Genomic DNA, 22,597 nt, shown 5'->3' on the forward strand with positions numbered 1-22,597 from the left:
TAGTTACCCATTTCACAGCTGAACTTGAAGAGAATGTTAAAATCTTGTGTGTATCATGATACACTCTTAAGACTCCTCGAGGGAGGGCATAGACACTATTGTAGCTGTGTTTTGTTTTGTTTGTTTGCTTGTTTTTGGTAGTGCTTAAAGTTTAGTGAGGCCTTACACTAGGTAGGTTGAATCAATGTATAAAACAGAAACCCACATGTAAATCTGACTTTCAAAGAGCCAGGCTGGGTGTGTAAGATTCTGAGTCATTATATTCACAGAGAGATAACTACCTTAAAAGTAACCTATACAATGAAACATTGAGGAAGTCCTTTAATAAGTATTAACTATCACTATATAATTGATATTTCACTATAAGATGGAAATGAGGGCAAACAAGGCATGGGACACATTGTGTGAAAGTTAAAATTACAAATACTACCAAAAGTAAAGCCATTTGGGGATCCTTGCTCAACCTACAACTTCTTCATTGATTTAAAAAAAAAAAAATCGGGCCCTCCCTGGTAGCACAGCAGGTTAAAGCACAGCACTGAGAAGCTAAAGCTACTTCCGCATGAGTTCAAGCCCCGCCTGCCTGGAGGTGACCACATGGCGCAGCAGACCTGACCCTGCTCTTCTCAGCAGTGTACTTCATCGGTCTGCCTGTTCTGCTCCCCACTCTGTCTCTGGTAAATCTTCTCACCGCCCCTGCACCTCTGGCCTGTACCCCAGTTCTGTATGTACAAATAAATAACTAAATCTTAAAAAAAAAAAAAAATCTAGAAGGTTCTATCCTATGATGACTGACAGGAGCAGGAAGACACGTCTGACTTTGATGGAGCTTTTTCATTGTTTAATAGTGACTGATGGCCGATTATATCCTCATTTTTGTTTCTTCATAGGGTTATTTCAATGTCTTCTGTACACGGTCTCCTTTTCTGTGACAGACAGTGGAAGGTCTTTTGGTATAAAGAGGAGTAAACAGACACCAGTTGACCTGCACTGATCAAGAGACTCAGATTTTCAAAGGACAGAAACAAGATGTGACAACTTCAGTTTTCTAATATGTTGAAAGATTATCAAGACCTAGAGTAGGGCCCTCCCTGGTGCCACAATAGGTTAAAGTGCAGCACTGTGAAGCAAGCCACAGCCACTTCAGTACGGGATCCATCCCTGGCCCTGGAGGTGACCCACATGGTGCTGCAGACCTCTCCTGTCACACCTGGTGCCCCCCTCAACAGTGTATTTCACTCAATCTGCCTGTTCTGCTCCCCTCTCTGTCTCTGGTGAATCCTCTCACCACCCGCACCTATGGCCTATACCTTAGCTCTGTATGGATAAAATAATAAATCTTTAAAACAAAGCAAAAGACCTAAAGCAAAAACAATGGGCCAGGGCTCCATTAACTCCAGAATTCTGTTCTATTGTCCACCCTCACCAGGAACTGAGTTTAAGTGTAGCGATATTGGCACCAAAATGTACTTTTGTTTTTTCCTAATGTAGCTATTTATTTTAGAACAACTCTTTCTGGACCTTCCTAACTCCAATTCTTTCTTTTGTCTTGTATGACTTTAGGATTTATCAATCCCTCCTTGCACTCACCCAAAATAAATTTACTTGCTCTGGAAAATCTAACATGGTCAGAAAACTTGGACGTGCAATGCCATGGATGTCAGAGAATGAGTGACTCTGGATAAGAGGAGCATTAAATTCTTGCCTTTGTACTGTACTGGAGGGAAAGGACTTGTGTTGACCTATGTAAATCTGGTTCAGTAGGTAATCCCTTGGATGACTTAGAGGAGTCACATTTTTTCTCCCTGTGGAGACATTTGACTTCTCCATGATGACACATTTCCCAAGTTACAGGACAGCACTGGCCACTCGTAAGGTTATCCAGACCCCAAAGAATGTCACCCCTGCTAGCAAGGACTATAACTTGGTTTCTGTAAAGCAGACTCACTGTGTTGGATGTGATTATTTCAGTGAACACCTCTTTAATTAGGCTCAGGTATGTTAGATTCTGTTTTTTGCCAATTCGTATATTTTCACCCTCTGAATAAACAACTAAAATTTTCATACAACATACAAGTATCCAAAACTGTAGTTGTCATCAAGTTCCTACCTTCTGTATCTTCTATTCCTTTCAAAGGGAACTGAGAGTAGCGATCATTTTCAAAAGGTGGGGGAGGGGAGGTTGAGTAATAAAAACAAAACATGAGAATGTAGATTCCAGACTTGTTAAATGGTCCTCTAATAAGCATAACAGATTAAACAGAACTTATCTAACATATGTACAAACAAGGCTATCACAGACACTTAAGTATTGGACATAAAAACAGAAATCAATGACAATAATAGCAATTTGTATTTTCCATGATGAAGTACAGTTTTCAAAGCAATTTTAAACGGCTCATTAGGTCAAAATCAGAACAGGCTCAGAAAGAGCAATATTAGATTGTATCCAGGTTTCAGACCAAGAAACTGATCCCCTAAAACAAAAGAGACTTTGCGGGAAAAGCAAAGCAGAATTATGGGTAGAATATACTCTGAGGCATCAAAGAGCTTTAGGTTGGAATTTTGGTTCCCATTTTTGGTTATCTGGGACAAGATGGACTGGGACAAGATGTTTAATCTCTCTGTACCATGACTTTTTTTTAATCTATAAGACTGGTCCAATTTGTAACAGCCAAGCACTGTTCTAAATTCTTCGTCCTACAACTCTTTGTGATAGAAACCCATTTTACAGATAAGAAAACTAAGGTGAGTTGAAGATTAAGTAAGCTGCTTAAAACTGCACAGCAAGTAAGTGGTAGAGATGGGAGGTAAGCCCACATGTTCATGTTCATGCATCCCCATTATTCAGCCTCTCTCTACTGGCAGTGAGAGGTCAAAGCCAGGAAACCATTCTGGTTTTATGAACTCCTTACTTACTGGCTGTCTTTCAGTACACAACAGAGGTTTCACAAGGACAGAAATGTTTGCTTTGGTTACCATTACAGTCTTGGAACATAACATAGTATCTGGCAAAAAATTGGGGCTGCAAAATTGTTCATTGGGTGAATGAATGAATGCATATACTCAAAAATATTTTGGGGATTTGAGGATAAAGGGGTCCAGAACCTGAGATTTTTCCTCTGAGCATATTCTTCAAAACTGTTACATTCTTATCAAGTTTAAGTAGCATTAATATGAAAGGTAAGATTCATATGAAAATGCATTTTACAAGTGAAAATACTTGAAAATTCAGTGGGCAGACTTCACAATGAAGAAAGGTGGTGGAAGGCTGTTTGGGTACCCCTGCACTTGTTCACCTACGAATGCTTGTTTCCTTTCTCTGCTCCCCCTGCTTTGCTTGCACCCCCATCCCACCCCAGAGTTCAGATTCTGGCTGTGTCTCTCACACACCTAGCCAGTCTGGGGCTGAATAGAACTAAAACCTGCTTACTTTTAGCTCAGGTTTCTATCACCTCTGTTACCTTAAATGCTCCCCAAAAGATTCCATAAATAGACTAAGATCCAATTGAAAGAATTAGATTGAACTTAGGTAGAAAAGTGAGAATGTCCTTTAAATGCCAATAGGCATTGCCTTTGGCATAACAAAGGAGTTAAAACATAATTAAGATCTGAAGGCTGATTACAGGAATGTGTATGATTATTTTTATTATTTTTCCTCTTTCTATCTTTGTGATAGGATGTGATCAACCTCTGCCATGCTCCGTTGCTTAGTAGCAGACAGTCAGAGTTTTAATTATATACTAAAATAAGCTAAAGAACAGAAAACTGCTTTATGTCTAATACGTATATATCAAGAAAGGCATGTGACAGCATCTAAATTGCTTTAGTGCCTGATAAAGCATGCCTCTGGTAGGGTTGTCATCAAAAGATCACAAATGGAGTAGGAAAGTATTATTAATAAAGCTGCTACTCTATTTATATGTCCTCCATTGTTTGTGATTCCTTGTTAGAAAGTGGAAATGAATTTTTATCTACCTCTAATTTCATCAAGGTTTATTCCAGTCAAGGGGAAAAAAAAAAAAAACTTTTGTCAATTCCACTGCCAACCCTGGTCCTCCAAATAGAATTCTTTTCACTCCTCCAGATCTGCAATTCCCAAAATATTATATCTCACAATAAAAAATTAAAGAATTAGTTCATTCATTTTTTCAACATTTAACAGACCCATGTTCTAGCAGCAGGTCCATAGGTTTCTCTGCCCTCATAGAGATTAGGTTTTATTTACTTTAAATAAGTAAAACAATAAAAAGATAATCACACACTATTCCATGGATTATAAATTAAAAAGAACATAAAATGCAGCATTAGGTTTAGCTGCATGTGGAAGAAGATTCATAATCACTTGATTTTAACCAAGCCTGGGATTCAGACAATATGTACTGGGGTAACTGAAGTAGTATTTTTATACAGGCATCTATTCCAATTGATTAGTGTCTGAATATCTAGGAGTGGTTTTGGTTCAAATGCCTGACAAGCTACGAGATTTGTAGAATATTAATTGTGGCTTTAAAAAGTTTATTTTTCAAACGGGGTGGGGGGAGGGAAATGCACGGGATTATGGTGATGGCACATGGGTAACTTGGTGATGGGAAACCCGTGGGGATTGCAATTGAGATGAAAAAAAATGTACAAAATGATGTAAAAATATACTTTTGTAATAAAAAAAAAGTTTATTTTTCTTTCTTATTGAAGAAGGCTCTTCACAATTGGTAGTGCAAATTCATTAACTCATTAGGGACTCAGATTTGTTCAAAAACATGTTTTCTACCTCATGGTTTAAGATGATTGCTTCAGTCCCAGCCATTCAATTATAAGGACAAATTAAAAAGGGGGGCATATTTCCTCGATTCAAGGACAAGTTAGTATTTACTCCAATATCCAGATCATTGTCCATGGCTGCAGAAGAAACTAGAAGGGGTAGCTTTCATTCTAGATGATCAGGGCCTGGCTGGTGGCCCTGGTTAAATCTCAGCACTATCACCACTGCAGCCTGAGTTGGATCCCAGCCAGAAAACTGCCCCACATGTTACAACAGGCCTCTCCTGTCCCACCAGCTGCTCCCTTAGTAGTGTATTTCAGCAGATCTGCTTGTTCTGCTCCCCACTTTGTTTCTGGTGAATCCTCTCATACACACACCCATATATTGGCCTACACCCCAGATCTTCTATTAAAAAATATTTTTTAAATCATCCTAGATGGTGATATGCCCGTCTAGAATTTAGGTACTATTTTGATAATAAGAAAAGAGAGAAAATCAGTGGTAGGGGTTGCCACACAAAGTGACATGGTAAAGGGTAACTGCTACAAACGTTTGAAATAAGGTAGGAAAAGGGAACAAATGAAAAATAGAGGTCTTTACTCTTTAGAATACAGGTGAACTTGCCATACGAACTGGAGGAAGGGTACTCCAGACAGACAGAATATCTTACTTCAAACAGATTGACTTCTGCTCAGAGAATGATTTCAGTCTCATTGGTAACAAGATGAACTATTAAGGTTTTCTAGCCTGGATGATAATGTACTCCTCCCTAAATTTTATTTCTCCACATCTCAAAATATGTTACATTATGAGAATTTTTGAGTTATTGAATAAGTCAACTATTTTATCATATAATTTTGAACTTGGGAGGAAGATTGTTGAGAAACTATACTTTTGATGTTTTATTTTGGGGTGAATCGACCATGGAGCTAGCCAAACCAAATAGTGTGTACCTAGTACATCTTAGAAACCATCATGAGGGGTATAAATAACATGTTAGATTCAGATAAAACTACTTACAAATTAGGATCTTAAGTCACCACTCGCATTACAATAACATGATTTGGTTTGGTGTTCACTGGAATAGAACTGATCATATGGAACTAATGTGATGTTTTTTGTGAATGTCGCATTAGTTATGCATTTGTTACATGATTTTCATGGGTGCCAGAACTTAATTCATTGGAATAAACAGAAAAGCCTGGTGATATTAAAGCCTGAAGCTATGAAGAACTTGTCTTCATTAAGCCTTCCCATAGAGTAATTAAAGTAACATTACATCCAGTGGATTTTCTTAATGAATATCTTATACTGACATCAAAAAGAAGAAATCAATAATAATTTATTTCTTCTGATTTCATATGCACAAAGATCATTAATAAAGTAAGTGGGTTTTGTCTAAATATAGCAGCAATGTACACATTCTAACAGAATATAGAGATATTATGTGGAGACAAGGGCTTCAAGTCTTTCTCTTGGCCCTATAACAGAAGAAGGAAATTGCTAAAAATAATCATTATATGTTCAGAAAAAGAAGTTCTAAGAAATACATGTTTTCTATACCTGGTCATATTCCCCCCACACTTATTTGTGTCTAGCTATGAATGTAACATCTAGTCTATGGGACCAAAAAATCATTTCTGTTCTAAAGCTCTAAAGCTGTTAGAATGTGAACTTCATTTTCAAGGACAAATACTGTCTTTTTCACCTCTGTAATTGCAACATGACATTTAGCATATAGAAGGGGCTCAGCAAGGTTTAAATGAATTTTCACTTATGCACTAGTTCTCTAAGTCCCTTTCAGTGTATTTGACAGAAATCTGATCTACAATAAAATTTCAAGACAACAGAAATCATAATTATTAAGAAACCAGTGGCATGTAAAATGTCGACTGAGTCTCTCTGGAAACCTTGCTCAATGTGAAATCTGAACTAAATGGAGTGGACATGGATAAAAGAATACACAAATGGGTGTGTGAGAAAAAAAAACACTTTTTTTCTCTTTTTTGTAATTTAAAAATTTACTTATTTATACATACAAAAACTGGAGTACAGGCTATAGATGCAGGGGGTAAGAGAATTCACCAGAGACAGAGTGGGGAACAGAACAGATGGACTGACTGAGATACACTGCTGAGAGGGGTTGCAGCGGGCATGTCAGGAGAGGTCTGCTACACCATGTGGCTCAGCTCCCTGGCTGGGAATGGACTCCTGCTGCAAGTGGCTGTGGACAGCCCGTAACACTGCACTTTAACCTGTTGTGCCACCAGGGAAGGCCCTGGTTTGCTTTATCTAAAATTTAATCTAACGCGTTATTTAGGTCTAAAGTTATGCTTTATAATTTGGGGGAATTTCTTCCTTTGCTCATGGGTTGTCTAAGCTTCAGAATTATGTGTAGAGAAAACTGGGGATACACAGTTGCTGGTTCTCCATGACATTTCCTCTTGTCTGGGCTGACAAGCATGTGGGTTCCTGATGAGTCCTTCCTCATCCTCTGTGAGAACCTTTCATCACTGGTCATTTCTTTCTTTATTACCAGCTCTTGCTAGTGGGTGATTTATGCTGAGGCCCCATCCTAATATTGCAGCCTACTTACTTTCTCCGTATTACCGCAACTTACCTGAAAAGAGCCTTACGTCCCTCTCAGCTCTCAGATCCAATAAACTTACTCAAGATTTTTGCCAACTCCCTGGGATTTGGCCTTAGTTGTGTGAAGCCCAACATTCTGGTGCTCACCAACCTCTTCTTTCATTATTTTCCTATTTGCTTCTAACTAGGGAATCTTGGGGATTCTTAGCATACAAAATTTGCATACAATGCTGTGAAGCTTTCTTATTTTTCTTTGAAGAACCTTCCCTTCTTTGAGTCCATGAGCACAGAATAACTGAGTTTTATGAAGCTGTGGTAGATCAAAGAGGAAGTTATAATACTAACATGAAGTTTGATCAGTATTATAAATACATGATTTTACCCAGTGAGTTTTCTGTAGGCAGGTGGGGTTATAGCAAATAAGGAAGGTGTGAGGTAGGTTTGGGAAAAAAGTGGCAGTGGGGAGTGCTGGTCGGGCTGAAGGAACAGGGAATGGATGGCAGAGGGAGACTCAAGAGCCCAGATCCTGGGACCAGGTGCAAAGCTGCACAGCAGGTGAGGAAGGCCTTGGCTCAAGTACCTGGAGAGTACTGGGTGCTACTTATGGATCAGAGCTTCTAGTGTCTTCCCAGCTCAGGCTCCAGCTTCCAGACTTCAAGAACAAAGGAAACACAAGCTTCCTAGCACTATTCTTTGAAGATGCCAGCCCCACACAATCCATGAGAATCACAAAATAACTTCTGTTTTATGCTACGATTTAAGCTGGTTCATCACGTGGCAGAGTGGAACAGTTGTGAAATAGAAACAAGACAAAGCACAGAAACATGGCAGAGGCCATTTCAAGAAAAATAATGAGCTTCCATGGCACAGTAAGAGGTAACATTGACTGTCAGACTGTGTCAGGCACAGGTCCTGTGATGTGTTCTTTTATTTAAACTCACTACTCTGTATAGACATTTATTAAAGAGTCCTATTTGTATGCATCGTACAAAAGAGAAGAAAATAGGTAAGAGAGTTCAAACATCTTACCGAAGGTTATAGTGAAGGGCATTGAATTCAAACCCATTTGGCGTCCATATCCTTTCTGTATCGCTTTATAGTTGGTGTGGCCCAACTTATGTGTGTCTTGTAAAAACATGTGCAAACCTAGAGAAATGCCTGAATGGCATTGTTGACAAAAGATAAAAAGAAAACTATATATATATATATATATATATATTTAAAGATTTATTTATTCATACAGAACTGGGGTACAGGCCAGAGATGCGGAGGGTGAGAGGATTCACCAGAGACATAGTGGGGAGCAGAACAGACAGATTGACGAAGTACACTACTGAGGGGAACAGCGGGCGGGTCAGGAGAGGTCTGCCATGCCATGTGGATCTCCTCTGGGCCAGGTGAGGATTGAACTCATGAGGAAGCGGCTTAACCTTCTTAGTGCAGTGCTTTAACCCGCTGTGCCACCAGGGAGGGCCCTATATATATAATTTTTTTTTTTTACTTCAAGAAATTCTATTTGAAAATTGATGAGAAAAGTGAAGTTTAAAGTCTCATACCTTTCAAATAGTATCTATGACCAAATGCAGTTTGGTCATAGATAGTAAGGAATGTTGGCTAAGAGTAGACTTTGTTTTTATGGAGAAAAGACAACTATTGTTTGGGGGGGGGCATTGTAGTATAAACACAGGGGGGTCAAGTGTTGCTAAGTGTGGAAATAAATATTTTTTTATAGTTTATCTCATTATTCTTTTTCTTTTCATACTAGCACTGAGAGGACAGTATTAGCTTCATTTTTCAGATGAGGGCCCTGATTCAGAAAGCTTACATGACTGCCCAAAAAGTATCAAATATCTCTTTAAAGCTGGTGCTACTCTCACCTGTTTTCCTTTTTTTAATGTCCAAAAGAATTGATATTAGTTATCATTTTAAATTTAATTTTTAAATTTTGTATATATTTTTACACCATTCTTTATTTTGTACATTTTTTCATCTCACCCTCTTTTCCTACAGTGAGTCATGGGCAACAGAATTTGTACTAGGATCTTCTTGTACCATTTTCAAGTTTGTGCCACATCTATATACGTATCATTCTAGGTTCAAGGGCTCTTCACATCAAGCTAGTTTTGATTAAAGAAAAAGTGCAGCTGACAACAAAAGAAATAAATATTCAAGGGTGTTATACAGTCTTTTATAATATTCCCAGTAAACAGATAAAATCTGTCTACAGGTTTCACTCCTCAAAATAAGATACCCTTACCACTATTTTTTTCCCTCGGAGAATTATAAAAGAACAACTACATTTATAAGCATGTTTGGGAAATATACAACATTCTTACATGGCTTTTAAAATGCGAATTCAACTATTATCAAGCTATAAAGGGAAATTTAATTTGACTTTGGTTAAGTAAAAAGAAAAAGTTGCATTGATTTAGATTATTTGAGTAATAAGGCCAGTGAGAAATAATACAAATCCTGAAATTATATTATTGAAAAAGTAGACAAAGAGGAGGCACAGGAAAAGAGAAAACAGTTATAGTTTTAATGGTAAAGAGCATAGTGTATTTGTGAGCATAGCTAAGGTCTCAAAATATAGTGCTGGAATAAGTTTCTTTTTCACAGAGCAGCTCAGAAATGAGAGGCTGGTGGGCAGCTTGGTCTCCATTAAGGAAGGGTTTATTTCTGGGGACTGGAGTTGCCTCCACGCTCACTCTTTCCTGGCCAGGAGGAAGTGAGAAAAAGAGAGGAGCTCCTCTACTATTACTCAGAATTTAATGACCTAATCACAAGGAAGACTTGAAAAAGGAGCCCAGCAATATGGCTAAGAACCCAGGTAAAATTTAAGGCCTGATATTACTAAAAGGAAGAAGTGAAAACAAAACAGACATTGAGAGACAATTAGTCTGTCACACCTGTTTCTGAACGGCTCCTGAACTCAGAGTGAATTTTACAGATGAACATATGCAATCAAAGTGATGTTAGGAAACACTAGTTCTGAATCTCCATGAAGGAAAATGCTTTCTCCACCCTGTACCCTGAAAGAAATTTCTGTTCTTCTCGTGAGTAGAGCTGTGTTATAAAAATTATACTCAGGGCCCTCCCTGGTGGCACAGTGGGTGAAAGCTCAGCACTCCAAAGCTATCTGCAGTCACTGCAACATGAGTTTGATCCCAGGCCAGGGAGCTAACCCACCTGACACAGCAGACCTCTGCTGTCTCACCTGACGGAACACCACTCAGCAGTATATTTCAATCTGCCTGTTTTGTTCCCCACTCTGTCTCTGGTGAATCCTCTCACCCTCCCACACCTCTGGTCTGCACCCTAGTACAGGGTGCACACTTGTATGCATACAAAAATAAATCTTCAAAAAAAAAAACTGCACTCAATTATAATTGTTGTACTTCATCCCATGAATGATAACTTTGAGGACAGTTATTTTCTCCATTGTTGTGGAAGTACCAACCTAATATCTTTGGTTTTTCCTTTTGGCTCACAAAGCCTGCACTATGTACTATCTGACCCTCTACATAAAAATTTGCTGATCACTGTCACAGTCTGAGTTGGTCTCCACCAGTGGAGTTGCTGCAAAGTGCAGAAAGAGTGGCTTATCAACTGCACAGTAAAAACAGAACCCAGTGACCCCCAAGCAGACAGCTCTATATTCCCAATCCAAGCAAAATTTCTTTAACCATGCCACAAATCTTGATTAACTTCTACTAGCCAAATTCCATGTTAAAAAAAAAAAAATACAGACAGCAGAGGAGAAAAAGCTTCTGCACTGCCCTAATAAAAGCACCAAGGTTTATCCACACCACATACAAGAGAATTCCCTGACCTTCACAGAGGTCATATTTTCCTCATACAAAGCACATGTTAATACTTAATCAGGTTAGCAATTTGTCCCAGCTTACAGCAGAACTTCAGCTGTGAATTTGAAGGGCTGGGGAGGAAAGGAGAAAATGCTGTCTCCAGGGTCACTTGATACAGGGACCACCTTTATCCCTCTCTGCAGCCCCCAAGAATACCATGCATTACAACTCAGTGAAGCAATGATCTTATGGATGGTCCTGTGCTGTCAAGCACTGGTAGAAATATATTCATTATATTCTGTTTCAAGAGGCAGAGAATAATATTCTTGAGAAAGTCTATCATTCAAAACAGCGAAAATTTCAGACATCTAAACAGATTTTATCAATATTTAGTGAAGAATATTTTGTCCCAAGAACTCATACAAATAAGATGTGATGCTATGTGTTTATAAACATATATTTTTAAAGTGCCAGCCAACAGATTCTTTTAATTATGTTTTTTCCCCAGTCTCAGTTTAAAAATAAGACTATATTTTTTATTGACAATATGGGGCAAAATTTACTAGTCTTTGTCTACTGACCACAAATACGATCATTTTATATACAAGTGGCAGAAGCCAGCTCAAAATGGCTTAAAGGAAATGAGGAGAGATGACAGAAAGGGGAAGAGGAAGAAGAAAGGGAGGAGAGGAGAAGGGAAAGAAGAAGAGGAAGAGGAGCATGGGGAAGGAGATGAGTAAGGTAGCTTGCAAAGAAAATACATGTAGAACTTCCTTTCTCTAAGGTGGTCTGCACCCTCTTCTCTGAGGAGGCTGAATTATAGCAGACCCAGGACTGGGGGAGATTGCCACCCAGCTTTCAGGGTGAGACTGAAACCACCCAACTTTATAGGGGAAATGTGTCAAGTTGGGCCCCATCTATCCCAGCTCCCTGGCCACAGTGATTGGTCCAGGAATAAACACGTTGGACAGTTTGAGTCAGGGAGATTTTATAAAGGAACACCTCTTCCACATTGGTAAATAAATTGTGAAGGTGTGTGGCACCATCATATATTTGGCCACCTAACAGTGAGAGCATGCCTAAGAATGCAGCCATCACAGAAGAGTGGAACTGAGTAACTGAGGAGATTCATATAACTGTTAAACTTGAATGTCTGAGGACACTAGAGTTTACCAGTGGAATTTTTTATTAAGTGAAACAAGAATTCTCCTTTTTAGGAAGTGGTTTATGTCATGTGCATCTGATACCCAGTGGGCTCTGGAAAAGATCGAAGGCAGGAGTCCATATATACCTGTTTTTTTTTTTTATTTTGTTTATTTTTGCTTAGAACTGGGGTGCAAGCCAGAGGTGCAGCCAGAGATCGGCTGACAGGATTCACCAGAGGAACAGAGGGGAGTATAACAGGCAGATTGACTGAAATAAACTGAGGGGAGCATCAGGTGAGACAGGAGAGGTCTGCTGCACCCTATATGGGCCTGTTCCCTGGCTGGGGATTGAACTCAGATCACAGCAGTGATAATACTAAAACTCCCTCAGCCACCAGGGAGAACCTCCATGTGTACTCAGAGGAATGTGTGCTTGATGGGCCCACTTAATGCAAAGCTTGGACCCAAGGGTTTCTGTGTGGATCAGAGCTGAGTTGGGAAAGTGAGGTTTGCAGAAATGTTTATGAAAAACTTGCCACAAACAATAAGGGAGACATAGCTATAGAATTTAATACCTTATTTTTCCTTCCTTCCATTATATTTCAGCAAAAATGGAGGAAAGGAAAATTCCAAACTGACAGATCTGAGAAAAAGGCTGCTAAAGGTAGAACTTGCTCATGCCTCTTGCAATCTGCAGGAATGAGTATCTGTTGTTTGCCTTTTTTAAAAAATATTTATTTATTTATGCATAAAGAACTGGGGTACAGGCCAGAGATACAAGGGTGGTGCGAGGGTTCACCAGAGACAGAGTGGGGAGCAGAACAGGAAGATAACTGCTGAGGGGAGAAGCAGGCGAGACAGAAGTCTGTTGTGACATGTGGGTCACCTCCCTGGCCAGGAATTGAACTCCTATTAAGTGGCTGCGACTAGCCTAGTAGTGCTGTGCTTTAACCTGTTGTGCCACTAGGGAGGGCCCATGTTTGGCCTTTTTGAGAGTAGCCTCTGCATTTTGGGACTGAGAGTGTAGATGAAACCCACTTCCCTTTTCGCTTCATCTATGGGGTTAAGTGCTGAGTGAATCCAGCAGAGTGCACTTGTGACCTGGATGTGCCAACAAGTGTGTCCACCTTTTACCACCGTTATCATATTCAAGTTGGCCTGAAAAGTACTAAGACAGGATTTTGCTATAGTAACTGGGAATAAGGTGCTGGCTTTCAACTGGCTCTTGAAAACTGTCAGTTATTCCTGGAGACTTGCCTGCACAGAGGAGAGAGATGTCAAACAAATTATAGACATGCAGATAAAATGTTTTTCACCTAAATTCAGACATACATGAAATTGCATTTACCATATAGACTTTGCAGTGAGATGAGGCAATAATTTCTTTGTCCCAAATCTTCTGTTAATTTATTCTCAAGCAAAGAGTGGGGGCTGAAAATATATATATATTTAGAAAAGATAATGAATGAAATAAATCTCTGCTCTCACTTTAAGCAGTAGAAAAAAACATGAAAATGTGACTTTCCCCTCTGACTTTGGATTATAAGGCATTTCAATTCTAGAACATTCTTAGTAAGTGTAAGTACTACATTTTCAGTATATGATTGATATAGCTCTTGTGAGTTGGCCTACAAACATTTAAAAACTCAACTTTTGAGATACTGGGATTTGCCTGCATAAAAACAAAACACTGACAATACTATGTAAATTCGGAATATTACACAAAATTCCCTAACTTCCTCCTACCAAAACCCAATCAGGACCTGAAGTTATAAACCAGTTGTACTATAATTAAGATTTCTGTCTTACATTCCAAACATTAAGTGTCTGTATCTGAAGGGAGATAAATATAGGCCTTTCCTTTTTTAAAATCATTTATAGGTTAAGATAGATTGAACATAATTAGAAAGTGAGTATAAGTATTTATTACTTACTTTAAATTCATGAATGACAATATGTTCTGGCAATTCATGTTTCTTTAATTAGAATTTTGTATATTTTTAAATATTTATTTATTTATGCTTACAGAACTGGGGTACAGGCCATAGGTGAGGTAGGTGAGATGATTCACCAGAGAGAGAGTAGGGAGCAGAACAGGCTACTGAAATACACTGCTGAGGGGAGCAGCAGGCAGGTCAGGAGAGGTCTGCCACGCCATGTGGGTCACCTCCCTGGCTGGGAATCGAACTGGGGCTACAGTGGCTTCGGAGAGCTTCATAATGTGGTGCTTTAACCCATTGCACCACAGGGAGAGCCCTGAGAATTTTGTATTTTTTATTGGAAATAAACACCTAAGCTAATCTATTTATTCCAGAATGATTTTTTAAAGACATTGTTTTCTAACTTCAGAATAATAAACAAATATGCACTTGTTCTTTAAGAAAATGGCAGAAATGATCTTATCAATTCTTTATTTTTGTAAAATCTTTGAATTTTCCAAGCCATTAACAGCTATTGTACTCACTCTCTCTCTCACACACACATAGTCCTGTGGTCCAATAAGACTGGGAAATATTACATACATTCTCTGTCCTGAAAACCCTCAATGCACATTAGCATATTTTAGAATGTAAAAAGTCTAGTAGTAGAGATACATGTTCAAATTTGTTTAATCCAGCATTTCCTAAAGTTAACTTTCTCACAATTAACTACAGTGTTTCATTTCTTACCCCCATCTCCAAGCCTCCATTCCCTAAAGCAACATTTGGAACAGCTTGTGAAACTAACTCCAAAGCAAAGTTTGGGAAACACTAGTTTAGTGGTTTCTATCTACACAGATTTTGCTGTCTGAATAATATGTAAGGAAATTTGAGTGACAATTGCACCCATTTGGATACAATTTCAATTGACTCCATAATTAGAAATTTAAAATGCAAATTTTCCAAAAGCAAACTGCCTTTACCATTTAGACATGTTGCTGAGATTTATTTGGATTTGGGTACAATCACGTTACTTTCCAGTATATCTGGTATAGGTAATAGGCTCAAATGACCTATAAATACTGAACAGATATAAGATTAGTCATATCTACATTTTATGTATAAGCAAGGAATTGATCATTTTAAATATGGAAGATGTACTCTGTACTTTTTAAAATTATTATTAGTTTTTGGTACATGCTTTTTGGGAAAACCAGGAATGGAAGCTTCATTTGTATTCTGCACAAGATGTATATTATGGATTCATGTTAGTATGGGTGAGGACATGAAGCCATTGCTATTGAGCCTCAGATCTGCCAGCAAAGAATTAAGAGATCATCACCATCTCTCTTTAAATATAATGAAAATCTAACTTTACAACACTCCTCTTAAATGAGCTTTCCTCATGCTAGTTGGCTATGCATTATATCTTGGCATACACAAAAAATAAAAACAGGGTGGTTCTAAAGGTTCATTTATGTTGGCTGGATTATGAAGATTAACTCCTCAGATGGTGTTCCAAAGAAGTCATCAAATGTAAGTATAATTCAAAATAAAAACCTGAAAAACATTTAAATATTGATAGGAGAGTGAACAGATAGGATATAGTCAAGACACCACTCTTTAGATACACAACATCAGTGTATATCATAAAGGATTAAAAAAATTAATTCTCTGGGGGAATAGAATAGAGAGTTTAGCTTCAACAATGCATATTTTCTGAAATAAAACAGCATAATTATTCTCATGGCAGAAGCACAAGTGGCGGAGCATACAGGTTTAATACAATTTAAATTTTAGGTCATTTGTGCTGAAGATTGTTTCTCAATGTGATAAATTGGGTTATTATTAATTCCTTTATATATTATAATCCAGGTTCCTAGAGACAGCAAGATACTCTACTCCAAAGTAGTCTGGTGGCTTCTGTCATCTTCCCAATTTACATAAATAATGGTCTTGTGCTATAATGCAGCTTTTTTCAGTGTGCATGCCATGGTTGATACACATGATTTTAGGTAGTTCAGGAGAATTTTCTACTTTGATAAATAAAGGTGATTATGATGATGATATAATAACAGCTACCATTTACTGTACATTTACTATGTGCTTTTAAGCAAAAATTCTACTATATTTATTTGATTGATCTTCTTAAGCCACTGTATAGTAGTACTATAATTATTTCCAATGATCAGAAAGTACAGCACAGAGAGGCTAAAATTACTGCTCAAACTCACACAGCTAGAGTTTGGCTGGGGATCCAAGTCATTTCATGGGTATATATATATATATATATATATATATATGTAATTTTTTTTTACTTTTATCTTACAGTTTCTTTTTAAAGAAAGATAACTGCAGATATGAAATAGTCATACAGGTATCAGAAAAATATCTGGTGTTCAGGTAATAATAATATCATATAATTCTATAGATTTTATTTGTGTGTGTGTGTGTGTGTGTGTGTGTATGATGGGGGAGCTAGAGGTTGAAGATGCTTCTAGATTGTGAAGTGAATGTTAACAGGCAAAAGATAGGTCAAAAGCTTGGATTAAATTCCTGCTCTAGAACATCAAAAATGAGAGTCCCAGATTTCAACTTACTTGTTTTCAACACAGCCAAGAAATTCTCTTGTTAGGGTAGAAAATCTTCCTACTCTTACATGTTTTTAACACATCACACAATCACATTTCTATGGGAAATATAAATAATTCAAATAGCTCTGAAAAAGAAAGGGCTCAATTACTGTATATTACAATTTAAGAAAAAAAATCAAACGTCAGATAAAGCTGACAATCAGATCAAAAGCAATACAGGAAGTTTCTTGCTCATTTTCTCCAGAGATTATACCAGAATACTTTTTTTAAGAGGGCATAAGTTTAAGGTCTAACTAGGGAATAAAGACATGTTTTGTCTGATACTTCCCAAGTCAAATCCAACATTTATCAAATGATCTTAAGTAGTGTATTAAAAAAGTAAAAAGCTCAAAACTGGCAACCTGGGTATATTAAGCTTTCATTATGGCAAATTTGTATTTTTAAAAACCCAATATCTTTTTTGTAAATATGCAATGGTTTCTCTGACAATTTCTTTTTTTTTTTTTCTTTCTGTAAAGTTACCTCTCTTTGAAACATTTAAAATAAAATTCCGGTATCTAAAATGAATTCTTGGCATTTGGGAGTTTTAATTCTCCCCAATTTCAGAGGGGGAAAAAAGTTGCATCGTTATAATTCATCTGAGTGTGAATTATAAAGTAATCAAAAAATGTTTAAAACCCAAAAGTAATATCTTACAGTGGCATTTAAAACAAAAAAAAAAGTTACTGGCATTTTAAAATTTTTCATGCAATTTGCTATTCATTAAATCAGAAGAAAATGTGTGCTACTATTTTTTGATAAGAAACAATATTCAAAATTGGCATGAACTAAACACAATTGGCCACCACTATGTGAAAAACCAAATGCTTTAATGAGGCTATCAAGAACAACAGTTCAATTATTTCATTGGATACATTAATATCGATCCATAATATACAGTGCTATGGACCATACAGAAATTATTGCTGCATCCAACAGCAGGTAACGATTATTAACATTACAGTACCAAGTGTCCGCAAGAGACAGTCATTTGTCATTTTTTCCAAGAAATAGGGTATTTCTATATACTGTTATCAACATCAACTTTTCCCAGTGCATTTAAAAAGTATTAATAAGTGCATTCCTTTGTGCTTTATATCGTTTAACATCCTATGCTTTTTATTTGTTCTTATTGCTTTATTATTTAAAAACAACCAGAAAAAACTTTGTCAACTTATGCATGACCAGGTTGGTTGTATAGTTTTTGGCAAAGTCAGAAGGTTTGGTATTTCCGTTGCCTTAACCAGAGGCAAGTGGGAAAATTTGGCATTTTGATCACTCCATATGGAGGCCCAACCCAGAGTCATAATTCTGCACCCAAGTAGGGGAGGAGTGGTGTGAATCCTTCTCTTGTTTCAAATGGCAAGTTCAAACCACTGCCTTTTGGCTTAACTAGTGCCTAAAACAAATCCACACTCTATTTGGCAAAAAAGAAATAAATAAAACCACCCCTGAGGTTGTAGCTTTCTCCTGGGCTTGCTCACCTGCCACTCCCAGAAATTGTCTCTGAAGAGGAAGGGGATGGGGCTGCAGGTGATGGTGAGCTCAGGAGATGCGAGTCAGGGCAGTGGCACAAGATGCCATTCTTTCTCTCAACAAAGCTTTCCAGGTCTCTCGACCCTGGCCATATTCCCTGGGCAATGGGTGAGTCAACCTTGCTCTATTTAAGTTCCCTTAAAATCACCTAAGGAAAACCAGCATCCTACCATTGCCATCTTTGACTTTTGCACCCAGTTCCCCTCCCCCGCCATATAAATATGAAGATAAAAATAGACAATGCTATGATTGTATCAATGAACACTATGGTACAGTTAGCTGTTCATGCAGATTTGCATCACTATTCTAGGAAAAGAGCTATACAATTAAGGGGGTTGAAAGAATGGGAACGAATTTTCCCTACCCCCTTAAATAATAAAGCTATAAAACTGATAGCATCATCAATGGTTCCAAGGATTCTTATTGCCCAATGTGCATGGGAACTATGCAGCTGATTATTTTCATGTAAGCCATCCATTCATACATCTGTCAATCACTCTTTCTCTGAACCCTCTAACACCCATCACCAATTCACATTTGACATTTAAACTTATTTTCCTTAAAAAAACAAACAAACAAAAAAAAACACCATCCTGAATAAGGTTTCCTGATGAAAGAAGTTGGCACTCTGTCACTAAAACATATGTAATATTAAAAACATCTGAAGGAAAATTGGAAGCTCTTATATTGTCTACATAGGCACCATGCTATATGTTCCTCTTGACTATAGAAACCATCTTGAAACTTTCTCCTACGTTACAGTTCAGTCAGTGCTAGTCCAAAAAAGACTACTGCTATATTTAAGGCACTTCATTCTGAATGGATATGCTTTATGCCACTTGCTATTCAACTGTAGGCTGCTACTGAGAAATTCCATTCAGCAGCCTGGCTCTTAACACCATATGTCATCTGTATAAAACATCTAGGCCTGATAGAATACACGTAACACTACTGTTATTGCATAGGACTACACAAGTAGATAATGCACTGACACTAACTTACAACATTGCTGCTTGTTAAAACATTGTTATCAAGTAACAGTAATAAGCCAATACAGTATTTCTTTCTTAAAAAAATTCAGCAAGTTTACTGAAATAAATCCCAATTTAAATGACCATAATGGGCATATTAATGCTAATGTTATCATTCTCCAAGAATATTGCTATTTTTATATCACTAAAAATAAATATGTAAGTTTATTCTCTCTAGAAAGCCTGTTTTAACCTATTAATACTACACCTTAAATGTGTTCAAAAACAGTTCTGAGACTGTAATATACAAAATATTTGCAAAGCTCTCTTTAAAACCAAGACCTTGCATAAAAGTTTTCTGTCATGTGTACAAAGGATGCGGAAAACCACCAGTGAATTGTAAAAATATTGAAAACTTGCCATTTTAAGATGCATAGTCTTACAAATTAATATAAACATATTGAAAAGAATGATGATAATAAGGAATCTGTACAAATCAAATGATCAGGAAAACATAATTTAAAAATAAAAATAGTAAAGCCAATTAGAAATGTGCCCAGTTTGGTTTTCTTATCAAAAGCAAAATGAAACAAAAGGTAAACCCTTCAGTGCTCCCTAATATTTTACTTTGAGAGGACATTAATTTCCATTTCAAAATAAAATATATCACATGAAAAACTGACTCATACTCAGGATGAGGAAAACTAACAGAGCACAGAGTCAAAAGAGCTAGACTCCAAGTTTCAGAGTCTTGGTCTGTCTTGCCATAATCTCAGTTTTCTAACCAGAAGATTCTCATGGAAATGGTTACATTTGTTTTCTTTGAGCGAATATAGTATTTCTTTAAATAGTCTGCAGTATAAAGAGTACAGGATGCTAGAAGGGTACTGTAGCTTTAAGGCAGTACCAAAAAGGAAAAAGGGCTACTATGCATTCTCTCTCTCTCTCCGTTCTTTCAATTAAACTTTAAATTTAATTTCCAAGAAATCACAGGTGTAAAAATCTCAAACGAAGTTTCCCCTGAATAAAAATGGACAGAAATGTCTGATGCAAAATCCTCTTCTTGCTCAGAAAGCTAAAAGTCCAGGGTAATTCAGTTCACAGATACTGTACACTTATTGTACAATACTTTGGAGGCATTTGTAGTTGTAAAATAGAATAGACAAGTCTGTTTCACAAAATTCTAAAAATAAAATATATCCTGGGCTATTGATAAAGCATGAAAAAAAATTCATAGTAAAGGAAAATTATCAAGAAAACCCCTTCAGGTAAATTATTCAATCTACTAATCAGGAAAGGAAGCAGTCTGTGAGGGCACGGAGCAGGGGAGGCCTGCTAACAAGCATGCTCGGTCTCCTCCATGCTCATACTGCTCCTTCGGCTGCTTGTTTTGGAGGCTCCAGGGGACACTGACGAAAGAAGAGGATCTGTTACGCCCACTGGAGAAAGAGTGTCATCCATCAGGATGTCTTCCAGTTTGGAGCCCATTTTTGAGGGGACGCTGTAGGCTTGGCTGCTCTCGGTCCCAGACCCAAGGTTGTTGCTGAAGGTGATGGTGCCATCTGTGAGATCCAGGGTTGTGGTACAGGTTAGGTCTGCATGATGCTGGAGGAGGTCTTGGTTGCAATTCTCAAGGGCAGGTTCTTGTTTGATGATCCGATTCACCAGATCTGGAGAGCAAAGACCCGTAGATGGAATGAGGGAAAGTCCATGAGCTCGAGCCTGCATTTCAAGTTCCTAAAAGAAAGTGAAAACAAGACAAATAAGTGGAGCAGAGGGTTTGGAGGCAGTTAAACCATAATCTGTGACACTACATTGTTGGATACATCCAATATGATTTGTCCTGACTCCTAATACCAAGAGTGAATGCTAATGAAAGTATGGACTTTGGGGGCTAATGATGTGTCAGTGTGCTCATCAGTTGTAACAAAGGTAAAGGATGTTATTAGAGAGAGACAGGAAGTGCATTAGAAATCTCTATTTTCAGCTCAATTTGCTGTGACTCTAAAATTTCTCCAAGTTAAACTGGATTAAAAAAATGTAGACATTCAGATGGAAAACAATGAATTATTACAATATTTTTGCTCTCTAAAAGTACAGCATAGACACCACTGTTATATGAAATGAATGTTAGCAGTATATAGATTTTATATAGCAAACAGACAGTATTCCACAGATATTAATATTATGAGGATAAGTTTAAAAATATAAAAATAAAATTTGAAAATGTGGACTGATTAATAAAAATTATAATTCTGTGGTTCCTAAAGTATGCTTAAATATCCAGGGGAGCCTTTACATGGCACTGGATATTTTAAAATTTCAAGGGAAATTGCAGGTGCTGTGAAACCACATAAGGATAGTGAGAAGACTGCATGTAGGAGCCAAGGAGAGAGGCCTCAGGAAAACAACCCTGTCCATACCTCGATCTTGGACTTTAAGTCTCTGGAACAGTGAAGAAATAAATTTATGTCATTAAAGCCATTACCCTCTGTGTCTATGGTCTCTGCACAGCAGCTCTAGCTGCCTCATTCACTGCCTAAGTGTCAGCTGTGCCCCCAGGACCTCATTTTAAAATACCTTCCAAACAGGTTCTTTTCCTTTTCCAACTCTGAGTATCCCTGGGCCTTCCTACTGAACTGAATGGAGAATAGCATAGCCAAACAACTCCCTGATGAGAATTCTGTTTCTACACACCAATGCCATCCTTCTATATTGATGTTATAATACATTAATAACAGAAGATAATTTTAAGCAAGTCACCCTATCTCATCAGAGAAGGAAAAGTACTATCCAACACCACACAGCCTCTCATACCTTGCCCACAAGCCTAGCTAGAGGTATATGTTCCTAAATGTCATGTTCAGTCTACATTAAAGGTGGATAGATAAGATCTGTCTCTGTATATAATACCAGTGAGGGACTGGAGACAGAGATGTCACACAAGCATCTACCTGCTCCTTTACACAACCTCTGGAAACAGAAGTCTCTTTGGATATCATTTTAAAGCTTTGGGCTGTTTAATGAAAATGGCAGTTGCAATGATATTAAGGTTTCATGCTCTTTCTTCTGTGAAAATTTTTGCATGCATCACTTAGAGTGAAAATGAAAGGAAGCCCTGAGGCCCAAGCTGGAATCGTGCACTCCTGTAAATCTAACTGATGCGCTAGGAACAGTACCCCCACATATGCGGTTTGTCTTCTCAAAAGACACAAAATTAGAGTAGAGAGGCAAGC

General features: G+C 37.6%; 1 protein-coding gene across 3 annotated transcripts in view; it reads right to left on the reverse strand.

The window, feature by feature from the left end:
- Positions 1-19,834: 19,834 nt before the first annotated feature.
- The window catches only part of MITF (microphthalmia-associated transcription factor), a 200,513-nt gene continuing 197,750 nt past the window's right edge, over positions 19,835-22,597 (reverse strand). For all 3 annotated transcript variants that reach the window (XM_004675981.2, XM_004675980.2, XM_004675982.2), the window contains exon 10: positions 19,835-21,098. In XM_004675981.2, the coding sequence (XP_004676038.1) occupies positions 20,697-21,098 (402 nt within the window). In that variant the 3' untranslated portion in view covers positions 19,835-20,696. The remainder of the gene's footprint in view (positions 21,099-22,597) is intronic.

This window comes from Condylura cristata, unplaced genomic scaffold (genome assembly GCF_000260355.1).
Source record: "Condylura cristata isolate star-nosed mole 26May11 unplaced genomic scaffold, ConCri1.0 scaffold00004, whole genome shotgun sequence".
NCBI lineage: Eukaryota > Metazoa > Chordata > Mammalia > Eulipotyphla > Talpidae > Condylura > Condylura cristata.